General features: G+C 51.3%; 2 protein-coding genes across 2 annotated transcripts in view; one reads left to right on the forward strand and one right to left on the reverse strand.

The window, feature by feature from the left end:
* LOC311203116 (scavenger receptor cysteine-rich type 1 protein M130-like) overlaps positions 1-19,855 on the reverse strand; it is a gene marked incomplete at both ends in the record, with an annotated part of 343,740 nt that overhangs the window by 52,125 nt on the left and 271,760 nt on the right. The window lies entirely within an intron of this gene.
* On the forward strand, positions 7,741-8,664 carry LOC311203057 (olfactory receptor 14A16-like; the record flags this gene model as incomplete). The annotated part of the gene is made up of 1 exon (XM_084277693.1): positions 7,741-8,664. The coding sequence occupies one exon, from the start codon at positions 7,741-7,743 to the stop codon at positions 8,662-8,664; it is 924 nt and encodes a 307-aa protein (XP_084133819.1).

Here is a 19,855-nt window from a genome sequence, read left to right on the forward strand (position 1 = left end):
TTGATTTAATGGTGAATCTTGTCAGGTTTCTTGTGTTGTTGGGAAAATAACTCCCTGTGTGCTGCCTGTGTGCAGCCAGTTCTCTAAGGAAAGCAGGGGAGCTGGTACAGAGGGGCTGTAATGCCCCACTGTGGAGTGCAGAGAGAGACCTGATGTAAGGACAAGGGATGCAAGTCCCAGTTGGCTGGTGAGAGTCATGGTGGGCTTGTGGAGATGTGCAGCAAGGTTGTCCCCACTGCCTCAAGGGACCCTTTTTCAGACCAGTCCAGACCTCCTTAGGAGGCACCCTGGATCAATCTCAGCCAGAGGTTGTCACCTCTCCTCTACAGTGAAAATAATAACCTACACCCTTAAAAAGAAATCAATTTTCCTCTGAGCTCCCTTTGAAACAGCTTCAATGATCTGTACATCTCTTGAAGACTTGAAGATAATTACATGAAGAGACACAGCTCGTTAGGGCTTGCTTGTTAGTTTAATGAGCTCTGGGGTGTATTTGGTGCTGAGTCCTTGAAGCTCAGGTACTGAGAGGAGATTACACAAAAAACTCCATGTCAATAGCAGAAGCCAAAGTACCTGAAGTATTAATGAGTCCCACTGAGAGCCATTGCTGGCTGAGCCTCCCCAGGGACTCGTTAGCACAGGTAATTGGAGGCCATGTTGGCTGGTAGGCAAAGGCAATGTACAAGCAGCTGAGATGCTGAGCAAGCCCTGGGTTGGTTTGATGAAGCAGAAAGGCCAAGCCCTGACCCCCAGCCGCAGGGAAGACAGGTCCTGTCCATCAGGCATTGCTCAGGCTCTTCCTGGGGCAGCGTGGGGTGTGTAATGCTGAGGGAAGAACAACAGGATGAGAGTTTCTCCTCATTGTTGGTCCAAAGCCCAGCTAGAAATTCATCTGTCCTCTATTTAAATAAAAGAAAGAGCAGGGAGACCCTCCATCCCCTCTCAGATTCAGGAGGAAACATTGTGGAAAGATGAGGCCAAGGCTGAGGTGCTTAATGAAATCTTTGCCACTGACTTTGGCAATAGGAGCAGTTGTACAGAGAGAATCCAATTCCCTGAGCTGGGAGACAGGGACAGGTAGCACAATGACCCCGCACGAATCCAGGAGGAGATGGTCCTGCTGCACCACAGAGATGTGCACAGATCTGTGGGGCTGAATGGGATGCACCCAGGGGTGCTGAAAGAGCTGGCAAGGGGGGTTCACCAAGCCACTTTCCATCAGTCCTGGCTGACTGGATCAGTCAATGTAACCCCCCTATATAAGAACGGACAGAAGGATGATCAGGGAAATTACAGGCCTGATAGTTTGACTTCAGTCCCAGAGAAGCTGATGGAGCAGAACATCCTGAGCAGCATTAGCCAGTTCATGAAGAACCCCCAGGTGATCTGGTCCAGTCAACTTGGGTTCATAAGGGCAGGTCCTGTTTGACCCACTGAATCTCTCTCTATGACAGAGTGACCTGCTTCTTGGACAAGGGAAGGGCTCTGCATGTTGTCTACCTTGACTTTAGCAAGGCCTTGGACATATTTTTCCAGAACTTTCTCTTAGAGAAGCTCGCTGCTTGTGGCTGGAAACTGTGGTGGTTCAGCCCCAAACAATGGCTGAGTCCCACATGCTGCTCGCTCACTCCCAGAGGAGAAACAGACAGAGCCTCTGTGGGCTGGGATAAGGACAGTTTACTTACAGAAGCACTATAAAAGGGGAACAATAACAGCTCAAATTGCACTCATACCCAGTGATAGCAGAGATAGAACCTTACAAACCCAACAATAACAGAGTGCTCTGCCATGCCATGACCAGCCCTCCCCAACCAGCCCCTTTGATGGGGAAGTGATGTCAGGTGGTATGGAAAACAGCCCAGGTGAACTCAGCTCAGCTTTGCAGCCTGCTTGGGGAGATGAGCTCTGGCCTGTCCAGTAGAAGGACATTATCCACCCCTGTTTCCACACCATCTAAATCATGCCCAGATCTTACATTTTCACAGTACTGGGGAGGTTCATAACATCATTTATTATTTAGACCATCTGCCATGGACCACCATCCAGGAAATAGTATAGAGAAATATGTAATATTTGGCCTTTTTTCTCCTTTGGCATTTTCTAAAGCCAACTGGATGGCTTTCACCTCTGCAAACTGGCTGGATTTGCCTTCTCCATAGGCAGCTTCTGCAATTTGTGTAGGACTCCATACAGCAGCCTTCCACCTCTGATGTTTACCAGCAATGCCAGAGGACCCATCGGTGAACAGGGCATATTTTTTCTCATTTTCTGGACGTTCACTACACACTATGCACTATTCAGCACATCACCTGCTTCTCTGGTGATATTCCAAAATCTTTGCCCTCTGGCCAGTCTGTGATCACTTCCAGGATTTCTGTGCAATTGGGGTTTCCTATTCCAGCCCACTGTGTGATAAATGTGACCCACTTGCTCCAAATAGCATGAGTGGCATGGTGTGTAGGAGGGGCCTTCCCTTTGAACATCCCGACCAGCACCAGCAGTCGGGGTGCCAGGAGGAGCTGGGCTTCAGTTCCAATCGCTTCTGAAGTGGCTCGAACCCCTTCATAGGCGGCCAGTATTTCCTTTTCTGTTAGAGTGTCTGGATCCTCTGTAACCCTGACTCCAAAACCAGAGAGACTGACCTTGAGCCTCCCCTGGTGCTTTCTGACAGAGTCTCCAGGTAGGGCCATTCTCCCAGGCTGTCCTGTAGAACACATTTTTTACATCTGGCACAGTCTGGACTGGCCCAAGGGCTACTACACAGAATATCTCCTGTTTGATCTCTTCAAAGGCTTCTCACTGCTCAGGGACCCATTGGAAATCGGTCTCTTACCAGGTTACACGGTAGAAAGGGCTGACAATGAGACTGTGGTTTGGGATATGCATTCTCCAGAACCCCACAGTGCCTAGGAAAGCTTGTGTCTCCTTTTTGTGGGTGGGTGGAGACATGGCTGCTATTATATTGATAACATCCAATGGGATCTGATGACACCCATCCTGCTATTTTATTCCTAAAAAGTGGATTCCTTAAGGAGGTCCCTTGCCCTTACTCTGTCTGATGGCAAAACCAGCTTTAACAGAATTCAGATTATTTTCTTCTCTTTCTCAAAAAATTCCTCTGCTGTGCTGTCCCATGCCATGACATCATCAATATACTGTAGGTGCTCTGGGGCTTCGCCCTGCTCTAATGCAGACTGGATCAGTCCGTGGCAGATGGTGGGGCTGTGTTTCCAGCCCTGGGGCAGTCAATCCCAGGTGTACTGGATTCTCTTCCAACTGAAAGCAAACTGTGGCCTGTATTCTGCTGCCAAAGGAGTCAAGAAAACCACATTTACAATGTCAAATGTAGTGTAGCACTTGGCTGCTTTTGACTCCAGTTCATACTGGAGTTCCAGCAGGTCTGGCACTGCAGCACTCAGAGGGAGCACTCAGGGCACGATAGTCCAGCATCAGCCTCCACTCTGCACTGGGCTTCTGCACTGGCCCGATCAGACTGTTGAAGGGTGAGCGGGTTCTACCAATCACTCCCTGACTCTCCAGTTGATGATCAGTTTCTGAATGGGAATCAGGGAGTCTCTGTTGGGTGTGGTATTGTTGCCTGTCCACCATCATGGTAGCAATTGGTACTCGCTGTTCTTCAACCTTTAGCAGCCTCACAACAGCAGGGTCTTCTGACCGTCCAGGCAGAAGAGACACTTGTTCAATGTCTTCTGTCCTTGAGGCTGCTATTCCAAAAGCCCCCTGGTACCCTTTTGGGTCTTCAAAGTGCCCTCTCTGCAGGAAGTCTATGCACAGTATGGACAGAGCTGCAAATCATCAGGACCACACTAAATCATCTCTCACATGGCTAATCCCCTCAGATAATGGATATCCTGCTCCATGGTTGTCCACTTGTCTGGCTAATAGACAGCATCTTCAATGAACTGGTACCTTGCCCTTACACTTGATCAAAGTCACCTCCAGAGGCTGAGAGCTTGAGACTTCCTTCCAATTGCCTTGTTACTGCCTCCTTCTCTGGACAGGGATCCCAGCTGCTTGGCCTCCCTGCCTTCTCCCTGCTGCCTGCCCCATTGTCCCAGCATGGCAGTAGCCAGGTGATGATGTGCTCCCCTGGAAGGCGGCTGAAGGCTTATCTTTCAGCTCAAGGACAAGGATCGGGTTATAACCTCTGGTATTGCCTCTTCAGGTCCTTGCAATGGTCCCAGTTCATCATCATCTTTCACAATGAGGAGTGATTTCTCCATGTATTTCTTCTTCTGGATAGAGGTGACTGACAGGCGTACTGGTTGGCTGTCTGGATCAGCTCTGGGGTTGGCCTCTGAGGTTTGAGTACCCATGGTGCTTGTTGGGAGACTGGAGGAGCTGCACTCTCTGAGTCATGGGTAGCTCCAGTGCCTGTTGGAAGGGTTCTTTCTGGCTCAGCTGCGGTGTTGGTTTCTGAGGCCTGGGTAGCCACAGTGCCTCTGGATCTGTTTTTCTTGTCTAGGTATTTTTTCATGCCCTCCCACACCCCATGCCACCCCGACCCTTCAGCCCAGGAAAGACCTCTTGGCAATATTCTTGGAGCAGTTTTTGGTTACACGTAGGTCCAGACAGACATTCAGGACAGAGAGCAAGACACATATGCTGGTCTGAACATCCCAGGATAGTCAACATTCTCAACAGATGCTGTAAAAAGCCTAAAGGGAAAAGGGGAGGAGAAAGCACCCCTGACCTCATCCTCTACCATTATCAAAACCTTCAGGCCCCACCTTGTGATTTAAAAAGGCGTGTGGTGGTTCAGCTCCAACCAGTGGCCTAAGTACAGTTTACTGACAAAATCACAATGAAAGGAGGACAAAAACAGCCCACAGTGAATTTCACTTATACCCAGTTATGACCCAATAACTGCACAACATTATGACCAATCCGATGACTTGGATGCAGTTGCACTGCCCTGGAGGCACCAGGAGTGCCCCTCCCCAACAAGCCCTTTTTATAGGGGAGTGATGTCAAGTGGTGTGAAAAACAGCATGGGCTAACTCAGCTCTCCTGTGCTGCCTGCCTGGGGAAGTTAATACTGCCCTGGCAAGATGCAGGACAGATGGGATGTGATTGGGATGGGGATGGGATTGGGATGATGTAGTCAAGGCACCCATCGATCATGAGGCGTGTCAGTTTGCCAGGGTTGTTTGCCTGTGCAGCTGTAAAGTCACAGGCTGTAAGAGGTTATAACTGCCCTATGACCTGCCCAAATTCTTCCACAAACCCTGCCAGCCAGGGACTGGCTGCTGAGGGAGGGGAAAATGTTGGAGAGACTATAACAGTGATGATTAAACTGTTGCCCAGAGGAGCAGCCAGGAAGATGCCCAGGAAGAGACAGAATTTCAGAAGCTGCAGCTCCTGTGTGTTTGTAAAGGCCAGGAGGAGGAAGCAGCTGATTGACCTGCTGTTGAACATGTGGTGCCTCTGGGTATGGATGGTCCTAACTGTGACCATCTGCTGTCATAGAATTTTGCCAATGGAATTCCCCACCAAGCTCAAAACTGCTGCTCCCAGGCACTGTCCTCTTTCAGCATTGTTCTATGGAACCTTGAACCCACTCATGTCTCTTGGACCATCTCTGGCCCTTCAGGTGACATTAGGGGTTGGTGTCTGAGCAACTGTCTCCTGGCCTCCACCCTCAGTAATTCCCATGGGCACCGGGACCAGCAGCTCCCAGGCAGCAGGTGCCTGTTTTGTGCCCACTGGAATTGGGGAAAGAGGAATCCCAGCTCCGGTGGCTTTGAGACAATCACAGTCAACAGCTGTGTCTCTTATCAGCCCCAGGGCTGCAAAGAAAGGATGAGGTGCCTGGAGGGTGCAGCCATACTCCTTAACCTCCACAGGGGAAAACAGTCCCCTCGCTGTCCCTGCCTGGGGGTCCTGTCTCATGGGGAGACAAGGAAAGGTGATCCTCCTGCCCAGCTCTGGTTGGATCAGGAGAAAGGACTCTGCTGGACTGGAGAATTTATCACCAGAAGAGGGTGGGACCATCAGTGAGGACTTCAGTGTCTTTCAAAGTAGGTTCCCTGGAGCTCTAGGGAGGAGCCCGGAAAGGATGGAGGGCATGATGTCTTCAACTCTTCTTCTGCTGTGAGCTGGGCTGGGCTCCTGGGATGGACAGTGGGAGCTCAAGAAATATTGCAGCGCTGCAGAGAGACAGCTCTGCCCAGGAGCAGCTCCTCTGCCAAGCACACAGGGCTGGGGACACTGCCTGGAGGCACCGAGAGGAGACCTGTGAGGCTGAGAGAGCTGATGGATGCTGAGAGCTCACTGGAGGAGAAATCTCCACAGCATTCTGCCTGGTATGTCTGTGGGTGCAGGGCAATGCAGGTTCTGTTCCTGGAGGGATCTCCTAAAGCTGGGACATGGGGCAGTGTGTGGGCTCTGTCAGGAGGACAGGTTCTCTCTAGGACCAGAAAGTGCTGCCTGGAAGGGCTGCCCTTCTGCCCCATCAGAGGGACAGGGCAGGACAGCTGTCTTCTCCTGGACATGGCTGCAGAGGTGTGAAGCAGCGTGTGCACCCAGGGGTGCCCAGGGCTTTCCCTGTGAGCAGGGTCCCTTTGCCTGCCGGGACTGTGTGCTGGGGCAGGGACTCTGCTGCTGCCAGGGTCAGCACTCAGCCTGGCTCATGGGCTTTCCACAGGGATAGAGAAGGACCTGTGGGTTGGAGTGTGATCCATCAAAGGACAGTATAGGCTCCTTCTGCTGTCAGTGTGATGTGTAGGACAGGTTTGCTCCCAGCTCCAGAGGATCCCTGGCGACTTCCCTGGGTATGTTCAAGAACACCAAGGATGCATTTTCCACTCAGGTGAAGAGACTTTGCTTTGAATTTTCTGCTCCTGTGTACTGGTTGGGAACTGGGAGCTGAGCTTTTCTCAATCACTTTGCAGAAGGCAGTCCAAACTCACTTGTCATTAGGACTTGTCAGAGCTTCTCCTGAGCCCTGCACACACAGAGGATCCCCGGGGCAGTGCCCTGATGCCAGGAGGGCTCTGCAGAGCAGAGCTCAGTACAGGGCAGGTTGGATGATGTCTGTGAGCACAGAGAAGGAGGTGACATGGGCAAAGAGAAGCAGCTCAGGCAGCAGAAACAGAGGGAGCTGCTCCCAGAAATGCCCTGGCAGTGGGGATTTGGTAACTCCCTGACACCCCCACAGTGCTCACACTTTCCTACTGCAACTCTCTGGTTTCATCCACCCAGCACAGACTCTGCATGCAGAGTTCCAGGGTTTCTGACTGAGTCTTGTCCTTGATAGCAAACACAAAGTAAGAGGAAACTCCTGAGTGCCTGTCTGTCTGTTTCTGTCCTTCCAGCCTTGGCTGGAGCATTTCGCACTGTTTCCCCTCCTGTCCTTGCTGTCTTTGTCCCACAGTTACCAAAGCTTCAAAGCTCTGCCCTGCCATCAGGTGAAACTGGAGTGACAGTGCTGAAAAGCTCATTCCTATCCACAGGGGATTAGGCTGAGATCTCACCATCCTTCTATTTACTGACTGCTGTCAGGGAGGACTGAGTTCTCGAAAGCCCACGGCTGACCCTGCTCCCAGCAGTGGCACGCTCAAGCCAGCACAAAACAGACCTCCCTCTGTATTCAGGAGGACCAGTCAATCTGAGTGTAATCCCTAAGAGTTGCAAGAAGATTTCCTCAAAGAAGAGTTCCCTAACTTCTTTCCCCAACTGCCTTTTCCTTGAACAGGTCTCCATGCCCACAGAAAGGAAATGTCCAACAGCAGCTCCATCAGCCAGTTCCTCCTCCTGCCCTTTGCAGACACACGGGAGCTGCAGATCCTGCACTTCTGCCTCTTCCTGGGCATCTACCTGGCTGCTCTTCTGGGCAATGGCCTCATCATCATCACCATAGCCCGTGACCACCACCTCCACACCCCAATGTACTTCTTCCTCCTCAACCTCTCTGTTGCTGACATTGGCTACATCTCCACCACTGTTCCCAAATCCATGGCCAATTCCTTGTGGAACACCAGGGCCATTTCCTACACAGGATGTGTGGCTCAACTCTTTTTCTTCGTATTTTTAATTGCAACAGAGTACTATCTCCTCACTGTCATGGCCTATGACCGCTACATTGCCATCTGCCACCCCCTGCACTACGGGACCCTCCTGGGCAGCAGAGCTTGTGTCCACATGGCAGCAGCTGCCTGGGGCGGTGGGTTTCTCAATGCTGTGCTGCACACAGCCAATACATTTTCACTGCCCCTCTGTAAGGGCAATGCTGTTGACCAGTTCTTCTGTGAAATCCCCCAGATCCTCAAGCTCTGCTGCTCAGATGCCTACCTCAGGGAGATTGCAGTCATTGTGGTCAGTGCCTGCTTAGTTTCTGGTGTTTTTGTGTTCATTGTGGTGTCCTATGTGCAGATCTTCAGGGCTGTGCTGAGGATCCCCTCAGAGCAGGGACGGCGCAAAGCCTTTTCCACCTGCCTCCCTCATCTGACTGTCGTCTCCCTGTTTGTCAGCACTGCATTGTTTTTCTACCTGAAGCCCCCCTCCATCTCCTCCCTATTTCTGGACCTGGTACTGTCATTCCTTTACTCAGTGCTTCCACCAGCAGTGAACCCCCTCATCTACAGCATGAGGAACCAGGAGCTCAAGGATGCCATGTGGAAACTGATGGCTGGTAGTATCTAAGCAGCAATAAACTGCTCATGTTTTTCTGCACATAGCTGTCCATGTAACTCACGTTAGGACCAGTCTGTATTTAGTAGGGTTTTCAATTGCCATTTTTCCTTCTACTTTGTCTAAACTATAACATGGTTCATGTTCAACCCATTTCTGATGCAGTATCTCCAGGTCTTGGTTAAGCCATTCACGTCAGCATAAGAAATGCTCACCTTGCCCTGTACCGGCACTACTGCTACTCAATCTCTTTCATTTCCATTATCATTCAGGTGTTTTCATTTCTCCTGATGATACAACTACGACTAAGGACACCTTTCAGCAGACTGGCTGGATGTATGAACTTCAGTTCCGCACAGGTTTCCACCTCTGCTTGCTTTTTGGTCATTCAGATGCCACTCATCTCTCTGGTTTCTCTTTTGAGCTTCAGAGAGCTAGAAAACATCCCATCTTTCAGAAGTCTAATGAAGTGCTCCGTAATGTCCAGAATAGAGTTAATTTTCCTTCTAGCTGCCAGAGGAATGCAAAGTATGGGAGCTGGGATGAGAACAGTGCTGATAGAACGTGGATGTTTCTAGTTGTTACCAGGCAATAAAGGACTTTTCAGTTGTTCATATTTCCCTGCTAAGGAGAAGGGAATGGACACAGCCAGGACAGGTGATCTGAACTGGCTGAAGAGGAGATTCCATTCCAATTACTAGATGCTCAGCATAAAGGGTTGATTGGTGGGGAAAGGAGGAGGCAGCTCCAGGATGCACGGATTTGGGAACGGTCCATTTTTGGGATGGCTCTGACCTGTATGTTCTGAGCTTTCCAGTTGGGTGAGAAACCACACTGTGTATCACCAGATATGTATATTTTATTACAAAGACTTACTGTTGTTTCTCCCTCTCTGCTGTCCCAGTAAGCTGTCCTTTTCCCTGTCCTCGAGGTTATGGATTCATTGGTTTTCCTTCTCCCTCCCTTTCCCCCTCTCTCAATTCCTCCCTCCCCACACCCTCTTAAAGAACAAGCAGCTGCTTGGTGCCCGGCTCTCAGCTGGGGCAAAACCACGACATGTCAGAAGTTCAGTCTGTCGATAGCTGAGGTTATGGGGCTGCTGGTGTGTTACCTGCAGAGGTTTCATGCCAGGAACACCTTTTCTTCAGGAGCTATTACACTACGTGTTATAAGTTGGAAGGTGGATCCTGGTAGAGCCGGAAAATTATGTCAAGGAATATTAGGGTCGTGTCCATTGTAGGAATCTGCAGCTTCCTGTCAGCTCCCTGGGAAGGCTTCAGGCCAGGAACATCCTTCATCCCTCACACCTTTTGCTTGGGACGTACTGCTGGATGTTTAACAGGTTGAAAGTTGGGTGTTGGTATAGCCGGAAAGTGCAGCACCGTATTACTGGCCTAAACCTCCCCTTTCCCTCCTCAAATGCCCACATATCCAGTCCCAGAACCCAGCTAAAACATCCCCACGCCCCCTCCCAGCACCCATGAGTTCCCCTGCCACCCCTTAAATGCAACCCCAGCTCCCTCAGCACCCCCCTAGACCTCCTGATAGCCCCCCAGCATGCCATTGTCACCCAACCCTCCCTTTTTCACTCCCAAAAGTCCCCAAATGACCCCAGAGCCCGCCAATGACCCCAAATTCCATCTCAGCACCAACTGGTTCCTCTCATCCTCATCCCCACGTTAACTCACCTAGCCCATCTTTTATACCTCCCAGCATCATATTACCCCCCCCAAAATAACCTCCCTTTTTCATTTCCACATCCCTGCATATCTCACGCAAGTGCTCCCATACACTCCCCTCCTTCATCAATCACGGGTACCCCTCCACGCCTTGACCCCCTCTCAGCCTACACTTAACCACACCCAGAACCCTTGGTGGCCTCCCACCTCCCTGTATGCTTTTCAAACCCCTCTTCCCCTAAGAAATCTCACCATACCCCCCCAGCACATCCTACGCCACCTCCATGCCATTGCAGCGCATATGCTGGAATGCTCTGTGCAATGCTGGAGGTGCCACCCCTCCCTCTCTAGCCCTCCTTTATGCACCCCAGCACTCCTTGGTGGCCCCCCAACACCCTCAAACACACCACAACCTACTCTTTCCCCCTTGATTTCCTTGATATCTCTCCCCATCATTCCCATATGCCCCATGCCCCCCACAACCTCTTAAGACCCCCCACCCCAACTTTAACTCCCCAGCACCATCTATACCCCATATTACTCCCCCAAACTCCCTCTTTTTACCCCCCTACATGCCCCCCAGAAAAAGAAGTGATCCCACTCTGTCCCCAGCCTCTTCTTAACTCCCCCCAAAATCTTCTATACCCCTAAATACCATATTATCCTGCCCCAAATCCCACTGTAGTGAGGGAGATAATATGGTGCTCAGGGGATGTGCAAGTAAATGGGAGAGAAGGGTCTCTTTTATGCCAGTGCTGAGATCAGCCATGTTCAGTCTCGTACTGGCCATCTTGCTTTGCCTCATCCTTCTTGCACTGACTTGTTTTGCTCCTCGGAATGAGCTTTTGCTCCTGAGCCTGGTTATCTGCAGACAGGGAAGGGACTGGCATGGATAGACAGAAAGCAGGTGTGCTTGAAGAGCAGCCACACAGAGGAAAATGGATGAGGAGAAAATGCTTTTGTCCTATACTGTAAAAAGCCCAACACCAGCCCCACCCCCCGATAAAGCAAGGAAATGGGAATGGCACTTCTGAAGTTAATGGAGACTTTGCAACAGGTGATAGAAGTAGTGCCACAGAATCACAGAATGACAGAACATCCAGAGTTGCAAGGGACCCCGAAAAGATTGTCTAGTCCAACCCCCTGCCACAGCAGGATCACCCAGACTAAATCACACAGGAAAGTATCCAGACAGGTGTGAATGTCTCCCGAGGAGGAGACTCCACAACTTCTCTGGGCAGCCTGTCCCAGGGCTCTGTCACCCTCACAGTGAAATAGTTTCTCCTTACATTCACATGCAACTTCCTCTGCTCCAGCTTGCACCTGTTGTCTTGTCCTCTCTCTTGCAATTGCTGAGAAGAGCCTGGATTCCTCCTACTGACACTCACCCTTTATATGTTGATAAACCTGAATAAGGTCAGCCCTCAGTCTCCACTTCTCCAAGCTCAAGAGGCCCAGCTCCCTCAGCCTGTCCTCATAAGGAAGGTTTTCTACTTTTGGGGGCCCTGAGCTGGGCTCTTTCAAGGAGTTCTTCTTCAACTGAGGGGCCCAGAACAGGACACAACAATGCAGGTTCAGTCTCACAAGGGCAGAGGAGAGCAGGAGAAGGACATCTCTTGTCCCACTAAGCACAGCTGTTCTGATACACCCCAGGATGCGACTGGCCTTCTTAGCCAGGAGAGCACATTGCTGGCTCATGGTCATCCTGCTGTCCACCAGCACCCCAGGTCACTCTCACCTACGCTGCTCTCCACAGGCCACTCCCCCTCCTATACTGGTATCTGAGGTTGTTCTTCCCCAGATGCCAAACCCTACACTTGCCCTTGTTCAATCTCATTAAACTTCTCCCCACAAGTAGTAGTGTCAAGAACAACTCCAAATACACAAAAGAGTCACGAGGCAATCACAGTCCTGCCCTGCTGTCGTGCACTGGGGAGCTGGAAGAAGATTCATGAACTTAGACCAAAAGTTAACCCCGATGACGTCTGTGGGTTATACTAAACTCAGCAGGGAAAGTAGACACTTGGGAAGGGATTGCCACCCAAAAGGAACACATGGACAGGCTGGAAGAGTGGGCAAGGTCAAGTGTAGGGTCTAGGAGGTGAGAAAGCATAATCCAGGAGTGCAGCACCGACTGGGATCCACCTTGCTGGAGAAGAACTCTGTGGAAAAGGACCTGGGGGTTCCTTTGAACAAGAAGCTCTCTAGGACTAAACAGAGTGCTGCTGCAGCAAACAGCTCTGAGGTGCCTCAGCATGGGGATCACCAGCAGACATAAAGAAATCACTGTCCCACTCTACTCAGCAATTGTCAGCCCACACCTAGAATTCTGGGTGCAGTTTTGGTCGCTGCTCTAAAAAAAAAGTTCTATCCAGTCTGGAGAAGGTCCAGAGAAGGGCCACAAAGATGACCCAAGGCCTGGGAAGCTTAAGGAAAGGCTGAGGGAGCTGGTTTTTTTTTCAGCCTTCAGAAAAAAAGGCTTAGGGGAGACCTCACAACCAGGTGCCAGTACTGAAAGGCTGTCTACAAAGAAGGGAGAGACTCCTGTTTTTAGAAGGAATCACATGGAATAGCTGAGGAATAATGGGTGCAAGTTCCTGCTGAACAGATTCCCAGAGGACATAGGAAGAAACCTTTACCCTGAGAACCAGGGTTTTGCACCATGTTCCATGGGAAGTGATGGATTCCCCAACATCAGACATTTGTAAGAGTCAGTGGGATGGGGGGTGGGGCCAGTTGGTCTGTGTGGTGCTTTTCTTGAGACTGAGCCCTTGCTGAACATGGTTGGACCAAATAGTCCCTGAGTTCCCTTTCAGCCGGGTACTCTGTGGTTGTCCGAGTCTAGTAACATCATCACTGTCCTTCCAAAGCATTCTCATGAGTTGAGCCCTCCTGTTTTGATCCTCTGGAAGTACAACTGTGGTTCTGTTCTATGACGAGGGGGAGCAGGCTGTGAGGACATGAGGCTTCTTCCAGGGGTCCACTCCAATGTCATTTAGAAAGGATCTCTTGGTTTTATTTCTTATTTCTCACCTTCTTTAACACCTGTTGCTGTCACTTTGTTAGTGGCACCACAAGTTGGAGAGCCATCTGCAAGCACACAGGAAGCATTAACACAATGGAGTGTCACTTCAAACCAACCTTGAGAAACTCTAGAGTTAGATTTGAATAAAAATATCAAGAAGATTCCCATCCAGAAGAGATCTTCTTATTCTGATCTTAATTATCTGGCGTGGAATTAATTTCCATGTGGTCACCCCCATGAGGTGAAACCATGAGAAAAGGTTCCAGCACAACACCCCCACATCAAGGCAGCTCAGACATGATGGGTGGAGAACTGGCTGCAAGGAGAAGAATTTGGTCATTCCAGGGGAAGCCATAGCAGTCAGAGGTGCTGAACAGGAATCTGGCCATGAGCACACTGGGCTGCACTGTCAGGAGTGTGGCCACGCAGACAAGGGCTGTTCTGGTCCATGTGGACTCAGCACCAGTGAGGCCAAGTCTGGAGCAGTCAGTCCCAGTGTGGGGCTCCCCAGTCTGGAGAAATGGGGAGGAACACTCGTGTGGGCAGTAAAAGTCTGCCAAGTTACACTTAGGGGTCCAGTGTGGAGAGGTTGAGTGACCATTGCTTCTATAGGTCGGGGAAGAGGAGGCTAAGGGAAGCCCTGTCTGTGGTATGTGGAAAGCACATAGGGTATCAAATCCACTGAAACTGCAGCTTTGAAGGTCAGAGTGGTCATGAGGATAAAGAAATGTCACTCTGAGGGCAGTGCTGTGGTGTAAAATGTCACTTTGAGGAAGTGTGGATGAGCTGGTGGCTTTGTGTCTGTGGGAGCAGCTGGTGGGGAGGGAGAGACAGCAGTACAGGCAGGGACATCATGGGGTGAGATCAAGGTTGGGAAGGGTGCTGGGTGCTTGCAGCCTATAGGGAAACAGGCACAGGTGTGGGGCAGTGTGGGATGGGCTGTGGTGCAGATGGCCAAGGGTGCCAGCCAGGATGAAAGGGCCTGATAGTAACGAGGTCTTTGCCCCCTTAGCTGTGGCTGATGGCCCTGCCACAGAGGCTTCAGAGGAGACACATTGTCCTCATGACCACAGAGCATTGTTTTCCCCTTGCACCCACCCCAGGGTAGGCCTCCATGTGTCACATCCCTGTCCTTCCCTTGGTGTCACACTCCCCACATCCCAAGGAAGAGCCCTGAGACACAGGTGAGGGTCAGGATCTCCCTGCCCAGGGGCTGGGGGTCAGCACTTGGCATTTCTGCTTCATCAGACCAAGCCAGGGTGTCCTCAGCATCAGAGCTGCCTGTGCTTTGCCTGGGTTTGTCCTCATGGCCTCCAGTTGTCTGCTCTAACGAGCCCATGGGGAGGCTTTGTCAGGAATGGCTGTCAATGGGGCCTGTTAATGCTTCAAGGTACTTTGGGCATTACTCCTGACTAAACTTCTTCAGCGGTTTCATCACGCTCCGCTTAGTATGTGAGGTCTGTAGACACAGAAGAAAAGATATCATTAAAATAGAGAAAAGCCTTACAAGCATGTCTCTTCAAGTCGTTCTCATTAAAGAAGTCAAGACTTCTACAACTATTTGGATTTTAGTTAGCTTACAAAAACTAGAAGGGAAAAAAAAAACCAAAAATATTACCTAAAAGCCCTACTAAAGAGTCATGAAATGAGTTACAGTGTTGGTGATATGAGCAGTTTATTGTTGCTTAAAACATCCAGTCCTCAGTTTCCACATGGCATCCTTGAGCTCCTGGTTCCTCATGCTGTAGATGAGGGGGTTCACTGCTGGTGGAAACACCGAGTAAAGAAATGACACTGCCATGTCCATAGACATGGAAGAAATGTAGGGGGAATTCAGGTTGGCAAACATGCCAGTGCTGACAAGCAGGGAGACCACGGCCAGGTGAGGGAGGCACAAGGAAAAGGCTTTGTGCCGTCCCTGCTGCGAGGGAATCCTCAGCACAGCCCTGAAGATCTGCACATAGGACACCACAATGAACACAAAACAACCAAAAGCTAAACAAATGCTGACCACAATGAGTCCAATTTCCCTGAGGTAGGCATCTGAGCAGGAGAGCTTGAGGATCTGGGGGATTTCACAGAAGAACTGGTCAACTGCATTGCCCTTACACAGGGGGAGTGAAAATGTATTGGATGTTTGCAGTAAAGCATTGAGAAACCCACTGGCCCAGGCAGCTGCTGCCATGTGGACACAAGCTCTGCTGCCCAGGAGGGTCCCGTAGTGCAGGGGGTGGCAGATGGCAACGTAGTGGTCATAGGCCATGACAGTGAGAAGACAGAGCTCTGTGGAGATCAAAAATACAAAGAAAAAGATTTGAGCCAGACATCCTGTGTAGGAAATGGCCCTGGTGTCCCACAAGGAATTGGCCATGGATTTGGGAATAGTGGTGGAGATGCAGCCAAGGTCAAGAACAGAGAGGTTGAGGAGGAAGAAGTACATGGGGGTGTGGAGGTGGTGGTCACAGGCTATGGTGGTGATGGTGATGCCATTGCCCAGGAGAGCAGCCAGGTAGATGCCCAGGAAGAGGCAGAAGTGCAGGAGCTGCAGCTCCCGTGTGTCTGCAAAGGACAGGAGGAGGAACTGGCTGATGGAGCTGCTGCTGTTGGACATCTGCTGGCATCAAGTGGGTAGAGCTGTGAGAGTCGGAAAATGCAGTGAGAATTTAGGGAACTCTTCTTTGAGGAAAAGATCTTCCAATTCACATTGACTCTCTGGATTCAGGAGGACTTTTATCAGGTCCCTTTTGGGAGCTCTGCTTTGTGCTGGCTTGAGCGTGCCATTGCTGGGAGGAGGGTCAGCTGTGGCTCTCAAGAGCTCAGTCCTGCCTGGCAGCAGTCAGTAAATAGAAGGATGGTGTGATCTCAGACTAAATCCCCTGTGGATAGGAAGGAGCTTTTCAGCACTGTCACTCCAGTTTCACCCGAGGGCAGAGCAGAGCTTTGAAACTACAGATGGGGGTCCTGAAGTGAGGGTGAGCTCAGTGCCAGCCCCACCAATGCCGAGTCTCAGAGTCCCTATTAACGGTTGTACAAAGGCAACAAGGACAGGAGAGGAAACAGCAAGAAATGCTCCACACGAGTCTGTAAGGAGAGGAACACACAGACAAGCACTCAAAAGTTTCTCCTCACTGGGTGTTGGGCTACCAAGGACATGACTCAGCCTGAAACCCTGGAAATCTGCGTTTAGAGTCTGTGCTGAGTGACAGAAACCTGGGGATCACTGTGGGAAAGTGACTGCACTGTGGAGAACATCAGGGAGTTAACAAATCCCCACTGCCAGGACATTGCTGGGAGCAGCTCCTTCTCCCTCCCTGAAAACGTCTCTGCTGCCTGGAGCTGTCCCTGCAGGAGCTTCTCTTTGTCCATGTCACCTCCTGCTCTGTGCTCACAGAGCTCATCCAACCTGCCCTGTGCTCAGCTCTGCTCTGCAGACCCCTCCTGGCATCAGGGCACTGCCCTGGGAACCTCTGTGTGTGCAGGGCTCAGGAAAAGCCCAAACGTCTTAATGAGAATTGAGTTTTCATTGCATATTCTTTGGGGAGAAATAAGTTCTCATCTACCACAGCACAGCCCACAGGAGAGGCACAGTCAAAGCAGACACTGCCTTGCAGGAAAATGCTTCCTTGATGTTGTTTTTCCAAGTCCCTTTGGAATGTCTCAAGAATCAGCTGGAGCTGGAAGTAAAGCTGACCCTGGCAGCATTTTCTTACAGAAGAGGGAACCTGTGCTGCCCTTCCCTGGGTCACTCCTTCAATCCACAGCTGCTGTCTCTATCACTGTGGAAAGCCCACAAGCCAGGCTGAGTTCTGACCCCGGCAGCAGCAGAGTCCCTGCCCCAGCACACAGACCCTGGGTCACAAGGACCCTGCTCACAAGGACAGCCCTGGGCACCCCTCAGCCATGCCCAGGAGAAGACAGCTGTCCTGCCCTGTCCCTCTGATGGGGCACAAGGGCATCCCTTCCAGGCAGCACTTTCTGGTCCTAGAGAGAACCTGTCCTCCTGACAGACCCCACACACTGCCCCATGTCCCAGCTTGAGGAGATCCCTCCAGGAACAGAACCTGCATTGCCCTGCACCCACAGACATACCAGGCAGAGGCTGTGGAGATTTCTCCTCCAGTGAGCTCTCAGCATCCCTCAGCTCTCTCAGCCTCACAGGTCTCCCCTCGGTGCCTCCAGGCAGTGTCCCCAGCCCTGTGTGCTTGGCAGAGGAGCTGCTCCTGGCCAGAGCTGTCTCTCTGCAGCACTGCAATATTTCTGAGCTCCTTCTGTCCATCCCAGGAGCCCAGCCCAGCTCACAGCAGAGGAGCAGGTGAAGTCATCATACCCTCCATCCCCTCTGGACTCCTCCCTGGAGCTCCAAGGAACTAACTTGGAAAGTAACTGAAGTCCTCTCTGACGTTCCCTCCCGTGGCTGGGGAGAAATCCTTGTGTCCAGCAGAGTCCTTTCTCCTGATCAAACCAGAGCTGGGCAGGACAATCACCTTTCCTTGTCTCTGCATGAGACAGGACCCCCAGGCAGGGACAGGCAGGGGTCTCTGTCCCCCTGCAAAGGTCAAGGAGCATGGCTGCCTGGGAGCTGCTGGTCCCCGTGCCCATGGGAATTACTGAGGGTGGAGACCAGGAGAGAGTTGCTCAGACACCAAGACCTGTTGTCACCTGAAGGGCCAGAGGTGGTCCAAGAGACATGAGTGGGTTCAAGGTCCAATAGAGCAATGCTGCCTGGGATGAGGAGCATTTTTGAGCCTGGTGGGGAATTCCTTTGGCCAAATGAAAAGACAACAGTTGGTCACAGTTAAGACCATCCATACCCAGAGGCACCACATGTCCAGCAGCAGCTCCATCAGCCAGTTCCTCCTCCTGGCCTTTACAGAACCCATGGGAGCTGCAGCTCCTGCACTTCTACCTCTTTCTGGGCATCTACCTGGCTGCTCCTCTGGGCAACAGTTTAATGATCATTGTTACAGTCTCTCCAACATTTCCCCCTCCCTCAGCAGCCAGTCCCTGGCTGGCAGAGTTTGTGGAAGGATTTGGTCAGGTTGTAGGGCAGTTATCACCTCCTACAGCCTGTGACTTTACAGCTGCACAGGCAAACAACCCTGGCAAACTGACACACCACCTGATCGATGGGTGCCTTGACTACATCATCCCAATCCCATCCCCATCCCGATCCTATCCCCATCCCAATCCCATCCCATCTGTCCTGGATCTTGCCAGGGAAGAGTTAACCTCCCCAGGCAGGCAGCACAGGTGAGCTGAGTTAGCCCAGGCTGTTTGCCACACCACTTGAACATCACTCCCCCAGAAAAGGAGCTTGTTGGGGAGGGGCACTCCTGGTGCTTCCAGGACAGTCCAAGTGCAGATGAGTCATCAGGTTGGTCATCATGTTGTGCAGTTACTGGGTCATAACTGGGTATAAGTGAAATTCACTGTGGGTTATTCTCCTTTCATGGTGATTTGGTCAGTAAACTGTCCTTAGGCCAGCCCACGGAGGCTCTGTCTGTTTCTCCTGTGGGAGTGAGTGAGTGAGTGGCATGTGCTGCTCAGCCACTGGTTGGAGCTGAACCACCACAGACCTTTTTGGAGCCCAAGGTGGGGCCTGAAGGTTTGTGATAAGGGTAGAGGATGAGGTGAGGGGTGCTTTCTCCTCCCCTTTTCCCTTTAGGCTTTTTACAGCATCTGTTGAGAATGTTGACTATCCCTGGGATGTTCAGACCAGCATATGTGTCTTGCTCTCTGTCCTGAATGTCTGTCTGGACCTATGTGTTACCAACAACTGCGCTAAGAATATTGCCAAGAGGTCTTCCCTGGGCTGAAGGGTCAGGGGTGGCATGGGGTGTGGGAGGGCATGAAAAAATACCTAGACAAGAAAACCAGATCCAGAGGCACTGTGGCTGCCCAGGCCTCAGACACCACCACCACAGCTGAGCCAGAAAGAGCCCTTACAACAGGCACTGGAGCTACCCGTGCCTCAGAGAGTGCAGCTCCTCCAGTCTCCCCAACAAGCACCATGGGTGCTCAAACCTCAGAGGCCAACCCCAGAGCTGATCCAGACAGCCAACCAGCACGACTGTCAGTCACCTCTATCCAGAAGGAGAAATACATGGAGAAATCAGTCCTCATCGGGAGAGATGCTGATGAACTGGGACCATTGCAAGGCCCTGAAGAGGCAATACCAGAGGTTATAACCCGATCCTTGTCCTTGAGCTGAGAGACATGAGAAAAGACTTCAGCCGCCTTCCAGGGGAGCACATCATCACCTGGCTACTGCCATGCTGGGACAATGGGGCAGGCAGCAGGGAGAAGGCAGGGAGGCCAAGCAGCTGGGATCCCTGTCCAGAGAAGGAGGCAGTAACAAGGCAATTGGAAGGAAGGCTCAAGCCCTCAGCCTCTGGAGGTGACTTCTACCAAGTGTAAGGGCAAGGTACCAGTTCATTGAAGATGTTGTGTATTGGCCAGACCAGTGGATGACCATGGAGAGAGATATCCATTATCTGAG

Source organism: Gallinula chloropus (assembly GCF_964237585.1).
Source record: "Gallinula chloropus genome assembly, chromosome: 35".
Classification (NCBI taxonomy): Eukaryota; Metazoa; Chordata; class Aves; order Gruiformes; family Rallidae; genus Gallinula; species Gallinula chloropus.